Raw genomic sequence first — 15,544 nt, 5'->3', positions numbered from 1 at the left:
CCTTCCTTCCTTCCTTCCTTCTTTCTTTCTTTCCTAAAAGTTTGATAGTTTTACATTTAAATCTGTGTTCTATTTTGAGTTAATTTTTTAATAAGGTGTGAAATTTAGGTTGAAGTTGAGTTTTTGGTCTGTGGATGTCCCCAGAAAGGTTCTACAGAAGGAGAAAACAGCCTCAAAGAACAATTACCCGGGATCACAGAGAAGTGCTTGGGAGAGCTGAACTTCAATCCCGTTCTGTATGCTTTTCTGTTTCTACTGTGGCATTGGCATCTGGACTGACTCCCGGGAATTAGCCAGACCTCATCGGGGAGTGGGGAGCGCTTTGATTAGCCCTCAGAGTGGTATTTCCAGTGGCCAACTTGGGAAAAGATCATTCAATCAGTCAACAAATACCAGCAGAGCCTGCCATGTCTTGGCTTGTCCTGGGCACTGCTGGGGCCCAGGCTCCTCCTTGGGCCCCATGGTCATAGACTATAGGGAGCCAGGATAGACAGGTCACAGAGTTATTGGTGCCATGGAGGATGTTGCCCTGGAACCTTGGGACCCAGATACTCAGAGTTGATAGGAATGAGTATGAGCTCCCCGGGTTTAGGAATGAGGAGAGGGTATTCCAGGGAGAGGGAACAGCAAACACAGAGGCCCAGAGGTGTGGGTGAAATTGGTGGGAGCGAGGGTAGCTAAATAGGTGGAGGGCTGTGAATGGCACAGTTAAAAGTTTCTTAATCCCTCCTGCAAAGAATGGAGTGCCACAGAAGGGTGTGAGCAGGAAGGGGCATGAGCAGATAGGTTTCAGAAGTTCTCTCTCCTGCTCACAGGGAGGGAGCTTAGAGAGGGCAAGACAGAGTAGCGAGGAGGTGGTGCAGTTCCCCTGGTCACTGAGCCCAATGGCTGGATTTGGCATTGGCTGCAGGGAGGGAGGACTTGGGAGAAAGGAGAGGAGCAACTCCCAGGATCCTAGTGTGAGCCCTTGGCTGGATGTGGGTGCTAGTGCAGATGTGGAGTCCAGTGGAGGAGCTCCCATGTCCATAGAAGGTGCTCTGACAAACCCAGAAGCCCCCTCCCCAGTTCCCTGGCCCTCACCATCCTAGGGCTACTCACTCCTGAGTTGGCACGTTTGGTGGACTTTGTTTAAGTGGCAACACCTCTGCTGCTATCATAAAGGAGAAGTGGTTCTTTCTTGCTGTTCAGCACAAACACTTGGGTAGGTGAACTGAGCCAGCAGTGCCCAGAGGCAGTGCCCCATGTTGGGAGCCTGGAATAGGCTGAATAAACTCAGCCAGAATCTCCTGACTCGGGCTTTCTGAGCCATTATGTGGCTGTGACTCTTTATCTGTCCCTCCCAGGAGGGCTGGGTCATTCAAGCAGTAAAACCAGCCAGCCCAAGCTCAGATTCTGTCAGGAGGGGTCTATTACCTACTCTCTGAATGCTGGACCCCAGTAGTCCCAGAGTCCTGCCATGAGTTCCTGGGCTCTGTCCTGGGTCTGACTGTGTGTCCCAGGCAGGTTATGCCCTTTCTGTTCTTGAGTTCTGTCATCTGCACAACTTGTGGGGGCAGAGGTGGTAGGGTATGGCAGCTGGATCAAACAGTGCCAGAACTCCTTAATGAATCTTTCTGGGATACTTTCTCCCGCTCTTTCTCTTCTCTCATGCCTTTCTTCCTTCCTCCCAACCTTCTTCCTTTGGGCTTAGCTCTGAACTAGGTGATACCAGGGACTGAGAGATGATTCAAATCCATTGTCCATCCTTGGAGAGCTCCCAGTCTGGTAGGGGAGGCAAAATATGCAGGCAAACAATTGTGATTCAATCCTTGGCCTACTGAGCCCTTAGAAGGAAGCTGCTCTACCCTGGGGGCGAATGGGGAGAGAATCAGGGAAGGCCTCAGAGGACAGGCCCTTTGCAATGGGCCTTGAAGCAGGAGGTAAACAAGGGCAGGGACAGCACTGGGAGGAGGAGAGTGCGTCTGCGAAAGCATGGAGGAGTTGAAGTGCTGGGTGTGTGTGAGAACATACCAACAGGTCAGGGTGGCTCGTGCATGGGTGCTGGATGGGAGGACTTGGGACCAGTTGTCAAGGGTCTTGAATGCCATGGAAAAGATTTTTTTCTCAGGCAGCCATGGGCTCTAGAGGTAGGGGATGTGGAGAGAGTTCCTGAAAAGTAAGTGTTATGAGCAAAGCTGTGATTTTCAAAGGATGGAGGGGATGGAAGGGAGACAGTGAAGAGCTGGTGCTCAGGTTGTATGGAGAGGAGATGGAGCCAAGGCAGGAGCCGAGTGAAGCCAGCAGGGTGTTGGCAGGAGAAGTCATAGGGCTAGGGGCTGGCAGGAAGTTAGGGAAGGGAGGAAGGAGGGTGGGGGACCATCACTGGGACAAGGAGGGGGAGGGAGACAAATCTGCTTGGACACATTGAGTGGGAGGTGCCTGGGGGGATGACAGGGAGCAGGTGTCCTGGAAAGCTGGAGTTCAAGAGAGACTAGATTGGGATGTGGGATCGTGGAGTGGAAGGTGATTCTGCTCCAGCTCTTCTGGCCTAGAGGAAAAGATCTGAGACATATACCCTGCCTCCGTGGGTTAGGCATCTAAGGAAGGACCTTTCAGAAAGGGCGTTTGGAGGGGATAGTGCTTAACCCAGGGATGCTCTGTCCTCACAGGGAGCACCAAGTCATAGAAATGTTGATGCCCACCATGTGGAGACTTTAACCTCCCCCCGCCATAGGACTTTGCAGCCCAGCAGCTCCACTCTTGTGCCCTCTGGGCCCTATCGGGCAGCTTATTTCTGAGCTTTCCTGTAATTGCCATCTCCTCCTTTGCTCTGTGCTCCATGGACCTCTGAAAATCCTAGGGGGACAGGAGCCAAAGTGTTAGTGTTTCCTGAAGGAACAAATGAACATGGGGTTGGCTCTACCCATCACCTACACTGTGCTGGTGAGCTAGGCAGAGATGAGCCCCCAGCTGCCATGGGTGATGGAGGAACAGATCCCACAGAATCTCCATCAGAGCCAGAGTTAGGCTCCCTGGTGGGCTTTCCCTCAAGGCGGCATTGAGGTTCCTGACCCAGACAGGGTTCTGTTTGAAGGCTCGCTAGGGAGACCTGGACTTAGGATTCAATCTGGGTCTGGGCTGAGCTCTGAAATACCCATTAATTCCTCCATTCACTCACCAAATGAGCAGTGTGGCTGCTCTGGCCACTAAAAGGATGACTACAGCAACACCAAGTCCTCACTCTTACTGGGCTCCCTGCCATGGGGAAGAGGCAAGAAACAAGCAAACATCTCCAAGTCATCCAGGGGAGGAAAAGGGATGTGCAGGAGAAAACAGGCAGGAAAGCAGAGAGGGGTTATTTCTGGAGAAGGTGATCTCTGAGCCAATCCCTGGGAAGGCCTGGGAGAGCTACTCTAAGCAGAGGGGCTGCAGAGGCCTCAGGCGGGAAGGAGACTGCTTTTGGAGGAGAGGCAGGAAGGCCAGCTGGCTGGCACCAGTGAGAGGGTAGCAAAGAAGGAGAAGAGCCCTGAGGGCCCAGGCAAAGGTCTGGGTCATGGGTGATGGAGGGTCTTTTTTTCCCCCCCTCTTTAATCTCTGCCCCCCACACACTTCCACCCCTGACTTGTGGATGTTGCCCTTTCCCCTTAAGAACTGGATCTCTGAAGGCGGGACATCTCCTCCCACATGCTCACGGGGTGCACCCGGGTCCTGGCGCCCCTGGAGCCTGGTGCATCTGGAGCCTGGTGCATCCTGGACCAGGTGCATCCGGGGTATGGTCCGTGGCTCCAGCTGGGGCATGAACCTGGGACCTTCTGCCTGTAAAGCAGACGTGCTAACCACTACACTGTGGAGCCACCCCAGTGGAGGGTCTTATAAACTGCTGAGAGGGTGAGCCACCAGAGAGCTCTGGGCAGGGGGTGATGAGCTCCTCTCATATTTTCATAGTCACCTGAAAGCTTCTGAAGGTAGCTCGGGGTGTTAGTCAAGAAAATGTCCTTGCCTGAAAGCTCTGACCTCAAGAGTCGGGGAAGGCTTCCCTCTCTAGCCTCCATCTGCCCTTAGGGGCCAGGGCCAAGAGGGGCAAAAGTAGACTAGTCAGGGCCTTAGGTGCCAGAATAGTTCTCAGAGGCTGGCCCCCTCATTGTGACTCAGACTAGGAAACTGAGGCCCAGTGCCAAGCAGCAGCTGGTCAGAGGCAGTGACAAAGCAGGTCCAGGCCAGTCTCCTGCCCTTGGCCCAGGTCTTGCCTATCCCAGGTGCTCACATCTGTCTGGGGGGGCAGTGCAGGGCAGGTGTGGGACTCTGGGTATCTCTCTCATGCAGATGACGTGGGCTGTGTGGTGCCATCTGAGTGTCTGCGGGCCTGCGGGGCTGAGATCGGCTGCTCCAACATTGCCTACCCCAAGCTGGTCATGGAACTGATGCCCATCGGTAAGGCTCTGGTTGGGTCTGGATTGAGGGGTAACCTTGGGTGGGAACTAGAGTGAGGGGCCCTGGGGGCTGAAGGGGTCACTCTGGATCCAATGTAATGCTGTGTGACATCCCTGTGGATGTTCTGCTCATCAGGGAAGAGAGGAGAGTAATAATAAAAAGTACTCACGTGGCACTCACCACATGACAGGCACTGTTCCAAGGGTTTCACATGTGAGCAACTTGCGTCTTCCTGTCAGGAACCCTACATGCTGTTATCATCCCCATTTTAGTGGTGGGGCCCAGAGAGGTTAAGTGACTTGGCCAAGATCATGCGGCAAGTGAGCTGCAAAGCTGGGGTCTGAATCCAGAGAATCTGCCTCCAGGGCTTGTCTTCCTAACCTGTGTTGTCCCATCCCTTGAGAAAGGGTATAACTTTTCTTTCAGGCCCACTGGGTGCCAGACTTTTACAAACCGCTTCTTCTTTAGGGCTGTGAGGTAGAGTTATTAGCAGCATCTTACAGATAGGAAAACTGAGACACAGAGATGGGGGGAGAGTGCTTGTCCAAGGCTACAGAGTGGTTGAGACAGACTCCAGCCTGTCTGACCCCAAGCCCACTGGTTACTCTGCTGGGATCAGGAGCTCAAGCCCTGTCATGAGCCTGCACCTTCTGCCTCCCCTTGAGACACTGTGGGCCCACAAGTGAAACTATGAGGCAGATTTTGACCTTTTCCATGTTTCTCATGGCAACAATGGCCCTGCCAGTGTGATATGGGGTGGTAAGGTCCCAGTCACAGGAGGTGTCCAGGAAATTGACAGCGAGGGTGTGGGAGGTCCCACCTAAGCAAAAGGAGCAGACAGCTTTCTGAGACACTTTACAGCCTAGTTTTACCTCTGGGTTCTCAGACCCTTGAGTGTGTCCACCTCCCTCCCACTGGCCTCCCCTGTGGAAGTTACCTGGCCCCACCCTGCTCCTCCCTTTCTCCCAGGGAGCCAAGGCCCAGGGGACATGAGTGCATAGACCTGGGATCAGATTTCTGCTCTGCCACTTGTTGGCTGAGATATTTGGGGCATGTCACTTCCCTGCTCAGAACTTCAGTGTCCTCATTTGTAAATTGGAGATAATGACGGCTACCCATCCCTCAGTGTTGTTGCTGGGATTAAGTATAATAACTTAGGGAAATTGCCTGGCGTAAGGCTTGGCTGCAGCTTGGGTTCCCACATCTGGGCCTCGCCTTCCCCTTCTGCTCTGTAAGGGCTTGCTAAGCTCCCAGCTGTTATTAGGCCACAATCTAATCTCTCTTTAGGACTTGAGCTCCCTGTCTGAAAAATGTTTGGAGAATAAGCCCTGAGTTAATCTACCTTCCTGAGCAAGGAAAGAAAGGTAGACAAATGTTTGGGGGAAAACACTTTTTTAAACTCACTTCCCTTTGGGCCCCATTCCAGTCAGCCTGATAAATAAACAGAGAGGACCATGGGATGCCTAGAAGTCTCACAGCTGGTCAGATGCAGAAACTGGGCCAAGCAATGCAGCCAGGCAACGAATGGCACCTGTGAGGCTAAACCTTCTGGAGGGGACCTTCTCAGACTTATCCTAGGGCAAGGGGTAGAGGATAGACAGGTATGGAATCTGTAGAAGTGGGAGGAGGGGTGCTTAGACACTTGAAGAAAAATCTTAAGAGGCCTTGGAGACAGGCTTGGACCAACACCCAGTGCTGAGCTCTCCCCTCTGCAACCCCGGACTCCTGGAAGGCTTTACACAGCAGTGTCTTGCCCACCTCGATGAGAACACCTTACTCTTTTTCAGCCAATCGGCAGGTGGATTTTTCTGTTCTCCCGAAGAACTACATCTCCTCTTCTACAGAGCCACAAGAAAGGGGATCCTCTGTGCTTGCTGGGGCCTGATGTGAACAGGAAGTCCCCAGACTCTGGGCCACTGCTGAGGGTCCCACCCGAGGCCTTCTTCACTCCCCCACTCCACCTCAGAGTTCTGCCTCTGGCCTGCCACGGGTCCCTGGGCACCTCTCTTCCCTTCTCTGAGCTTTCACTTTCTTCTCTGTCAAACGGGTTACTAATCCTTCCATCAAATGAAGTCACGGGTATGAGAGTGCTTTGTCAACTGCAAGGCTCTGTAGAAATGAGAGGGCTGATAGTACAGAACAGAAACAGTTATGTTGTGATTCTTATTGCCAGCAAGCCACAGGCTCAAGTAGCACCTGTCCCTGACCCACAGGTCTTCGGGGGCTGATGATCGCCGTGATGATGGCTGCACTCATGTCGTCGCTGACCTCCATCTTTAACAGCAGCAGCACACTCTTCACCATGGACATCTGGAGGAAGTTGCGGCCCTGTGCTGGGGAGCGAGAGCTGTTGCTGGTGGGACGGTATGGTGGGTGGGTGCTGGCACCAGGGAAGGGCTGGGGAGTGGACTTTCCCAGCCACAAAACTGGCCCATGAGGCCCCACCAGAGGTGGGCTTTGAGGGATGAATAGGAGTTTGCCAGTTGGAGAAAGGAGGATGCCGGAAAGAAGAGGAGAGAAGAGGCCAGAATATTCTGTCCATCCAGCCTCCCACATCACTCTCCTGGACACCCCTTCACAGTCCCAGCCCTCATCTTGGATGCATCTCTTACTCTGAGTGGCACCTCTGAGTCTCAGCCGGGGAGAGCCCCCTCCCCCAACCATTCCAGAGCTCTTTTTCTCTTCCCCAAATCTGAGCCCCTAGCCCTCCTGATGTTTCCCAGCTGCCCCAAAGAGGGCCCCGAGCCAGAACTCAGGACTGGCCGCACTCGGGCTACAGCTGTCCCTCTAGCCTCCATGCCTCTGACCCCAATGAGCTTCCGCTCATTTTCTTCTTGTCCCCTTCTTACTACCTCGGTAACTCATCCTCATGGAGAAGTGTTCCCTTCTCCATGCAGCTCTCCTTGATACCCTTGACCAAGCCTCTCTCCCCTCAATGCCTCCCACAGGGGACTATCGCCAGATTCCTTCGCAGCACTTTTGGCCTTTATAGGTCCAACTTGTCTCTCCAGTGCTCCTCCTCATGGAGACAGGCAGGGGCTGTGCCTGGCCCAGTCCTCCATCCTCATGTTTGGTCAGGTACCTGGTGTCCTTTGGGGTGAACTCAACAATGGTCGATGAGGAGTTGGTGGTCTCCAAGTGTGGGCATGTGTCTGTTTGGGCCCTCTCCCAGGTCTCTCCCCTCCTGTCTCCCTCCGAGCCTATGACCCCTACTCTGCTGGTTGAGGGGCTCAGCCCTCTGGTGCTTAGCTTGGCTAACAGTGCATCCTTTGCCTGGGAGTCCATAGTCAGGGTGAGGTCTCACCCAGAGCTCCAGGTAGTTTGTCCCGGTGATGCAAATGCAAAGCAGCTTCTGTGAGAAGGGCCCTGTTGGGACATGCCAGATAAGCAGGCAGGTGTGAGCTCATCTTCAGGCTCATAGCCTCTTCCAAAACAAGGAGCCTCTCCCTCCTGCCTCGCAGGACGCTTCAGTGTCAGCACTCCTCCCTTTGACCACCTCTCCTCACTGCCATGTGGTTCTCCGCCCTCCTCAGCTGTGGCCTAGAACCCACTCCTGATTGACAGATTCCTCCCTAAGCCCTTCTATGCTTGGCCATCCTGGAAACTGGGACCTGCATGCTTTTCTGTCACCCAGTATATGCCTCAGCTCTCTGGCTTAGGACACTAATAGCCTCGGTGCCTACCTAGTGGCCCGCATGTTTCCTGCCTCCTACTTCCTTGCCTCCTCAGTAGCAGGCTTCTCTCCTGCTCCTGCCTGAACCCAAAGTCCTGAACTGATCTCTCCTGTATGCCAGCTCACCCCAGCCACTGTACTCTTGACCCTTCTTCCCGACTCTTCTACCAAGTCCAGCCCTACCCAACCCTTCCTCAGGACCCGCCAGCCTCCTTCAGGTATAAGGCGCTGTGATGTGGAGCAGATTGCTCATCCTCTCAGGGTCCCAGTTCCCTCAGTTGCCAGTTTGGTGGAGTGGAAAGGGCCCAATGATGGGTGTCAGGCCAGCGTTCAGCTCTACTACACCTCCCTCTTAAAGTGTGGAACACCCCACTCCAGGCTGGGATAGAGAGGCCAGCCCCACCTCCACCACTCCGCCTGCACAGAGATGCTCAGTCTGATGTTGGACTTCAGGAGCCCATGTGAGGAGGGTGGAGTGGGACAGGTGTTGATGGAGTCTGCCTGTGCCTTTGAAGAGAGCAATGCCTGCACCTGCCAGGCTAAGGGTTAATTAGCCTTAATCAAGGTAGCACCTTCTTCCTCCATCCTATCCCTCAGGCCTGGAAGGGAAGAAAGGGAGGTGGGTGGGCAGGCAGGTGGGCAGGAAGGAGGACCCACCCCAGCAGCACATACAGCCTCTATTGCCCCTGCCGCCCTGTCCAGGGTTCCAAGGATTCTTATCCACTACCCACCTCAGGGATGAGGGGCACCCAACTGACACGGAAGTGAGAAGTGCTCAGCCAGGGAGAAGTAGATGGAATACCTTGCCTGAGCTCTGTCCCCTTAGCTGAGTCACAAACCCCTTCAATGCTCCAGGGCCCCCTCCTTCTGGAAGCTCTCCTAGATTGATGCTTCCTCTGGGCTCCCTTAGTCCATCCCTGAGTGCAGGGTGACAGACTCATCTGCTTTCTTTGCTCATCTCTGAGTGCTAGGCAGGACCCAGGGCCCACTTATCAGCAAGTCTGGCCTCCTAGTACAATGCCCTGTACTCAGGTGGGCTCTTATTGACTAGTTTGTTGAATAAACAAGTGAAGCATGTTTCTGCTATGGATAGGCCTGAGCCAAGAGAGGAAGCAGGCAGGAGCTGAAAGGAGTCCATGCAGGGTGGAGAGGGGAAGGGGCTCACTCTGGCTGAAAATGGAGGTCTCAGGCTTCGTGGCTGAGGAGTCTAGATCCTAATCTAAACCCAATTGCCTGGCTCCAAACCTTGCATTCTTAGGACAGAGGTTGCCCTGTGGATGAGTCAACACCCAAGGGCCGTAGGGGGCAGATAATGTGCCAACTAGAGGTCACAGTTCATGCAGGCTGCCAGTGTGAGAGCACGGTGTGTTAGAGGAACCACCAGGAGGTCAGTCCAGCCTGAATGTGAAGGCAGCAGCTCATTCATGCAGTCCCTGAATGTTTATTGAGCACCTACTGTGTGCCAGGAGATGCAGCAGTGAACTAAAGAGCTGAGCCTCCTGCCCTTCTTGTGCTTCCGGCTGAGAGTACAGACAGTAAGCAAGTAAACACCCAAATATACGTGCACATAGAGGGTGGGACAGGTGCCTTGAAGACAAGTGCGAGACCCTAGGGAATCACCAGGGGCCTATCTGAGAAGGAGACAGGCTGAGTCAGGAGCTGTTCCTGCAGGCAGCCGGGAGCCAGAGAAAGGTTTGGATCAGGCAGGACTGGCCATGTCTCTGACGGAGTGGACCACAGGCTAAGGAGGAGGCTGGAGCTGGAGTAACAGGGGACGGATGGAGAGCAAGTCCTAGTGAGCAGGGGGAGGTGGGAAAGGGTGGAGGAAGGGCCTCGAGGGACAAGCACACCCATTGCCTGCCCACAGGCTGGTCATCGTGGTGCTCATTGGCGTGAGCGTGGCCTGGATCCCTGTCCTGCAGGGCTCCAATAGTGGGCAGCTCTTCATCTACATGCAGTCGGTGACCAGCTCCCTGGCCCCTCCAGTGACTGCAGTCTTCATCCTGGGCATCTTCTGGCAGCGTGCCAATGAGCAGGTGGGACGGGGTGGGGGGGGTGGGAAACCTAGTGTGGGGACAGAACTTGGGGGTCAGGCTTGGTCTCCTCCTTGGATGGGCTGCAGCTTGTTTGCATCTTCCCCTACCACTTGTGTGTGGCTGGGGACATCGGCTTTCCTCCAGTGGCCCCAGCTGCCCTGCCTCCTCCTCTTCAGGGGGCCTTCTGGGGCCTGATGGCAGGGCTGGTGGTGGGCGCCTTGAGGCTGGTCCTGGAATTCTTGAACCCAGCCCTACCCTGTGGCAACCCAGACACGCGGCCTGCCATTCTGAGCAGCATCCACTACCTGCACTTTGCTGTCGCCCTCTTTGTATTCAGTGGAGCTGTGGTGGTGGCCGGGAGCCTGCTGACACCACCACCCCAGTGTGCTCAGGTGAGCCTTCCCTGACCCCTGATGTCTGGCCCTTAACAACTTCTGATTCAGGTCCCATTCTGACCCCTGATCCTCTCTGACTCAAGAATTTTCTAGCTCTTGACCCCTAACCTTGTTTGGCCCTGGCCCTATGTGAACTCAGCTGCCCTCTTTCATTACTGACCCTTGATCCTGTCTGGGTCCACCTCGCCCCCAGCCTGCATCACCTCCATCCCCATCCATTCCCTGCAGATCCAGAGCCTTACCTGGTGGACTCTGGCTCAGAACATGCCCCTGGGAGCCCAAACAGGTATACATGTGACCCTCGCACTCCCTCTCACTCCCCAGGGCAGGGGCTTGGAGGCATGGGCACCGAATGTGGCCTTGTGACCCTCATCTGTCCTTCTTCTTCTCCCACCCATTCCAGGTGACATCCGAGCAGCCCAGAAACATGCTTTCTGGGCCCGTGTCTGTGGCTTCAATGCCATCCTCCTCATGTGTGTCAACATCTTCTTCTATGCCTACTTCGCCTGACGCTGCCCACTGGGCAAGAAGGTGGGAGCCCTTAGAGTCTTCAGGTCCACCCTCCTCTCCCTAATGAAAACACTGAGGCCCAGAGATGGGTGAAACTCCTCATAGCTACATGGTGGGTTAGTGCCCAGGGACTGGCAAGCCAGCTAAGCAGGAGCCTTAAAAAATTAGGGAGGAAATGGGAGAAAAGAATGTGATACTTTAAAAATGGTAGTCATAATTGGAAAGAAAATTAGATTTCTGATGGATATTCTTACTGTATTACTGTTTTTATTTTGAGTATGTGGGTCCATGTCAGGAGCAGTACAACCTGCCGGAGTTCAGGGCTTGAAGGGTCTCAGTCCAGGCCTTAGGCAGAGGAAGAAGCACCCCCCTGCCCCACCACCTTGGTCCCCTCCCTGATCCTGCCTGCTCCCAAACGTCACAGGAGCCTCTTCTCTCTCCCTCCCTGCTCACCACGCCCCCCACCAGCCTGGCATTCAAAGACCTTTTAAGTTTCCCTTATGCTTCCTGCTCCCAAGGGTGCCCAGGCTCTAGGCAGGTGTTGCTTAGGACCCACTACTAGGTGTACATTCCATGTGGACACCCTGCCTTTTCTCAAGCTGGGGCCCCACCCAGACTGCCCATCACATTCTAGATGTTGCCGGACCTCAGATTTCAGCTCTGGCTTCCAATTTGCCACCTGGCCTGTAGTTCCCCCAAACTCCCAAGGGTCTAGGCACAACTTGGGCCCGAACAAACAAGAGCGGGTGCAGTGAGCCTCCTAAGTGGCTGCATCTGGGGCCCGCCCCTCAGAGCTTGTCCATTTTGAGAGGAGCAGGTGCCTCCATTTTTTTCACCACTGCTGCTCCTTTCACAGGGCCTCAGGGCCTCCGGTTCCTCCCCAAACTATCTGTAGTAGAGTCGGAGTGTTGGATGCCCAAGTGGAGCCTGAAGTCATTGTGGGGCTGCTGAGAAGTCAGTCTCTACCTGGAGTCTGTCCAGTGACACCAGGTCAACAGATGTACAGTGCCCTTGCCAGTCCCTTATACCTAAGCCACCTCCCCAGTAGCTAGAATACCTGGAGGATCCTTCTGAGGGAGGTGCATGCAGGCCCAGTGGGTGGTGAATCCAAGATGAACCCACCCACCAAGGCAATATTTCCTTGGGTTGAGCTGCCAATGGGTAGAACCCAGGAGCCCTCGCTGAATATGGGGCCATTGATGGCTAAAGTGGGCAGGGCCTCTGCCGGCCCACCCTAAGACATCACAAAGCTGGTGACCAATAGAAAGAGGCTGGTGTGAAGCCCCAGGAGCTCCCCTTGCCTGATAGGCACTGAACCTCATGGTGGCTGTGAGCCACTGGGGCTATCCCAGTCACGTGGAGCAGCAGAGGCTGGGCCTGGCAGTTAGGAAGCCCACAGTTCACTCCAAGGCCCTTGGCTGAGCCTCATGGGACCCAGGGAGAGGGGGTATCCATGGCCTCTCTCTGGAGCTCAGTGTCCAGTAGACAGATGATCTGCTGACTCTGCCTCCTGGGCCCTGCTCTGGTCAGAGCTGCACTGGTTGGACATAGCTCCGCGGGAAGAAGCCAATGCGCCCACAGTACCGGCCCCGCCACCAGTGGGGGTCCAAGGACTCCAGGACCTCGATGATGTCACCGCGGCGGAAGCTGAGCTGTGAAGGGTCTTGGGCTGAGAAGTCAAACTGGGCCTGGGCAAAGCAGGCCCCAGGCGACTGCAAGAGGAGGAAGTGGTTAGTGTGGCCCCTTCAGGAGACCCTAACAAGAGAAATGATTTGCTGCAGGTTGGGGAGGGCAGAATTTTTGAGGCAGAAATGAGGTTGAACTTGATTCTGCCTCTAATGCCAGGTGGATGACCACTACCCCATGGACTGCCTGCTGCCTGCCCCCTGCATATCTGCCACACAAACACTCTATCTACACAGAACGATATGACTGTCTTGGTGGCCCAGCTGTGACCTGAGTCCTGGTCCTCAGTGAGGGACTTTGAATAAGTCCCTGCCCCTCTTTGGATTTCATTTCCCTGGCTCTGCAGCAACCATAACTTTTGGCTCCAGGCCCCAGGACCACAGGAACCACAGGGCCTTATAAACTATAAAGAGATATGTAGCTAAGAGCAGAGTTTATTGCTGTTGCCCTTGGCCAGGCTTTGAGAGAGAGGCTGTCATTTTGAGCTGCTCTCAGCTCTCAGGCCTGGGTTCCAGTCCTATCTATGCCCCAAAGTGACTTTGGGTAAGTCCCTGCCCTTTGTGGGACTCAATTTCCCCACCTAAGAATAGCAGCTGGACAAGAGCTCTCTACAGGCATGTCAGCCTGGCACCACAACAATTATGCCCAGTACCCTGGCCCTGCCTGCCCCACCAGAATCTCTGCTCTGAGCCTTTGGAATCTTATCCAGCATGGGTGATAGAATCAGTGGACAGGCTGTAATTAGCGGTTCTTTGCCCAGGAAGGAGGAGGTAGCATGGATCCCAGGAGACTGAGCCAGCTCTAGAGTCGCCAAACAGGGTGGGTGATCCCAGGGCTGGGTCAGAGCGAGGCGGTGGGTGTGGCAGCCCCCCAGCTCCATCCTGGCTTCCTTACACTCTTCAAGGTCAGAGCTGGCCCAAGCAGAGACGGGGAGGGGATGGAGGTTGGGAGTCAAAGGCCCAGAGGAAAGCTCACAGCTGTCCTGGCCCCCAGGGTCAGGCTAAGGAGGCCAATCATCCTAATGGGACAGAGGATGCACTAAGTGTAAGGGTATCCCAAGGCACTGCTTGACTCTCCTGGAATATCAGATTGAAAGCTCATCTTATTGGATAGAGAGGAAACTGAGGCCTAATTGAGGGATGAACTGGCCCTAAAGGTTACACATGGCAAGGCAGTGGGAGTCTAGAAACAGGACAGGACTTGAGCTTCTCTGAGGCAATTGGTCAGCACCCTCCCAAGGCCTCGGCCATGGCCATTCTCTCTATACCCTCTGCAGAGCAAAAGTGCAGCTGGGCTGTTGCAGAGTCCTGACCTCCAGCCCCAGGCCTTGCCAACACCCCTTTCCAAGGAAAATAGCATGTTGGGGCTAATAACCCCATTGGCTGGTGTCATCATCCTAATAAGAGTGAGAGCTGGTCCTCGGGGCCCCTTGATGAAAGGGCTGGCTGGCAAATTGCTGTTATTGCGAGGACAAGGGGTGGCTGGACCGCCCCCCACATACATGCACACGCCCTGTGTCTGGCCGGAACCTTGCCCACAAATGCTCACACTGCCCTGCACTACACCCAAGGCCAGCTCCTCAGGAGCAGAAACCAGGACTGAGCCTATGTGGTAGGTGGCCTTGGATGAGTCACATTCCTCTCTGAGCCTCAGTTTCCTCACCTGTACAATGGGGACAATGAAACTCCCAGTGTACAGAGCACAGCTCGGTACATGACACACAATAGGTTCAGTAGGTGTCAGTACTTTCATTCACTAAACAAACATTTATTGAGTACCTACTGTGTGCCAAGTACTGCTGAGGACAAGTGAGACATAGTTTGCCTCATGAAATTTTCATTTTGTTCCTTCCTTTTCTTTCCCTCTTCTCCTTCCCTACCCTTGCTTGTCTCACTGCAGTGTCACCAGAATAGAACTTTACAACCTGGGCTGTACCCCCTCCTCCTGGGATATGGGGGCTGCTGGGGGAAAAAAGGAGGCCAGATTTGTACCGGGCCCCCCAGGTATCATTGCCCCTGAGGATGGCAGGAGGCACAGAGGCTCACACTTGGGCCAGCCTGCCATCCTGGCCTCTGCCCACCTACCTTGAGCAGGGGCTCCTCATCCCGCAAGAAGATCTGCCGCTTCTTGGCAATAGTGGTGGTGCGGTAGAAGTCGACCAGCTCATTGAGGGAGTTGAACTTCTCTTCCCACAGGAAGTACTTTCCTGAGGCTTCACGCAGTACCTTGAAGTGCTGCACCTGGTCCCCGTAGCTAAGGGAGAGGACCCATGGCCACCTCAGAAGGTCCCACGAAGGCCAGGGACCACTCCCAGCCTAGCACAGCCCTGGGTCTTCCCTTCTCACCACCATCTAGAACCAGGCCTTTCTCTTTCCTGGTGACACCTGGAGTCATGGGAAGGTGCAGATGGGGGAGGGTAGTCCCAGGCCTCATTGACCTGGCTCAATGTAAGACCTGGTTAGTACCGGCTGGCAGTGGAGTATAGAGTTAAGGCTGCGGACCCTGGACCAGGCCACTTTTTTACCATGGGATCTTAGGCAAGTCACTTAACTTCTCTGAACCTCATAACACTATCCTTCTGGGTAAGTGCTCAGAAAATTCTGACTATGGCTTATTGGCAACATTAAATGGGTTTTTCTGAGAGAGGTGATCGGACAGTATCTCTTTTCCTCGACATCCCCCTCAACCTTGACATTCTTCTCCCTCTCCCCACCCTTTGCGGACCTTGCAGTCCCTTGAGGAGTGAGTCCTAAGACTATCCCACCTGAGGCTGATGAACGCCTGAAAGGGGGCTAATGCCACCGGCGGGCTGAATTTTCAAGTTCATTTTCATT

At 54.5% G+C, this 15,544-nt stretch overlaps 2 protein-coding genes across 5 annotated transcripts in view; one reads left to right on the top strand and one right to left on the bottom strand.

The window, feature by feature from the left end:
* The window catches only part of SLC5A10 (solute carrier family 5 member 10), a 61,388-nt gene extending 50,113 nt beyond the window's left edge, over positions 1–11,275 (top strand). For 2 of the 4 annotated variants that reach the window (XM_006908428.1, XM_006908426.1), the window contains 6 exons: positions 4,303–4,410; positions 6,624–6,774; positions 9,951–10,119; positions 10,296–10,511; positions 10,743–10,800; positions 10,918–11,275. In XM_006908428.1, the coding sequence (XP_006908490.1) occupies positions 4,303–4,410; positions 6,624–6,774; positions 9,951–10,119; positions 10,296–10,511; positions 10,743–10,800; positions 10,918–11,024 (809 nt within the window). In that variant the 3' untranslated portion in view covers positions 11,025–11,275. Of the gene's footprint in view, positions 1–4,271; positions 4,411–6,623; positions 6,775–9,950; positions 10,120–10,295; positions 10,512–10,742; positions 10,801–10,917 lie in introns of all 4 variants that reach the window. The other 2 variants (XM_006908427.2, XM_006908429.1) reach the window with 2 other exon arrangements.
* Positions 11,276–11,295: 20 nt separating this feature from the next.
* Positions 11,296–15,544, bottom strand: part of LOC102897744 (GRB2-related adapter protein) — a 26,671-nt gene continuing 22,422 nt past the window's right edge. The window contains exons 4-5 of the mRNA XM_006908424.1: positions 14,795–14,963; positions 11,296–12,736 (exon numbers count right to left, since the gene is read on the bottom strand). Of these exons, the coding sequence (XP_006908486.1) occupies positions 12,551–12,736; positions 14,795–14,963 (355 nt within the window). The 3' untranslated portion in view covers positions 11,296–12,550. The remainder of the gene's footprint in view (positions 12,737–14,794; positions 14,964–15,544) is intronic.

Source organism: Pteropus alecto, unplaced genomic scaffold (genome assembly GCF_000325575.1).
Source record: "Pteropus alecto unplaced genomic scaffold, ASM32557v1 scaffold52, whole genome shotgun sequence".
NCBI lineage: Eukaryota > Metazoa > Chordata > Mammalia > Chiroptera > Pteropodidae > Pteropus > Pteropus alecto.
The sequence above is the reverse complement of the archived record's forward strand: the minus strand, read 5'-3'. Positions and strand labels throughout refer to the sequence as shown.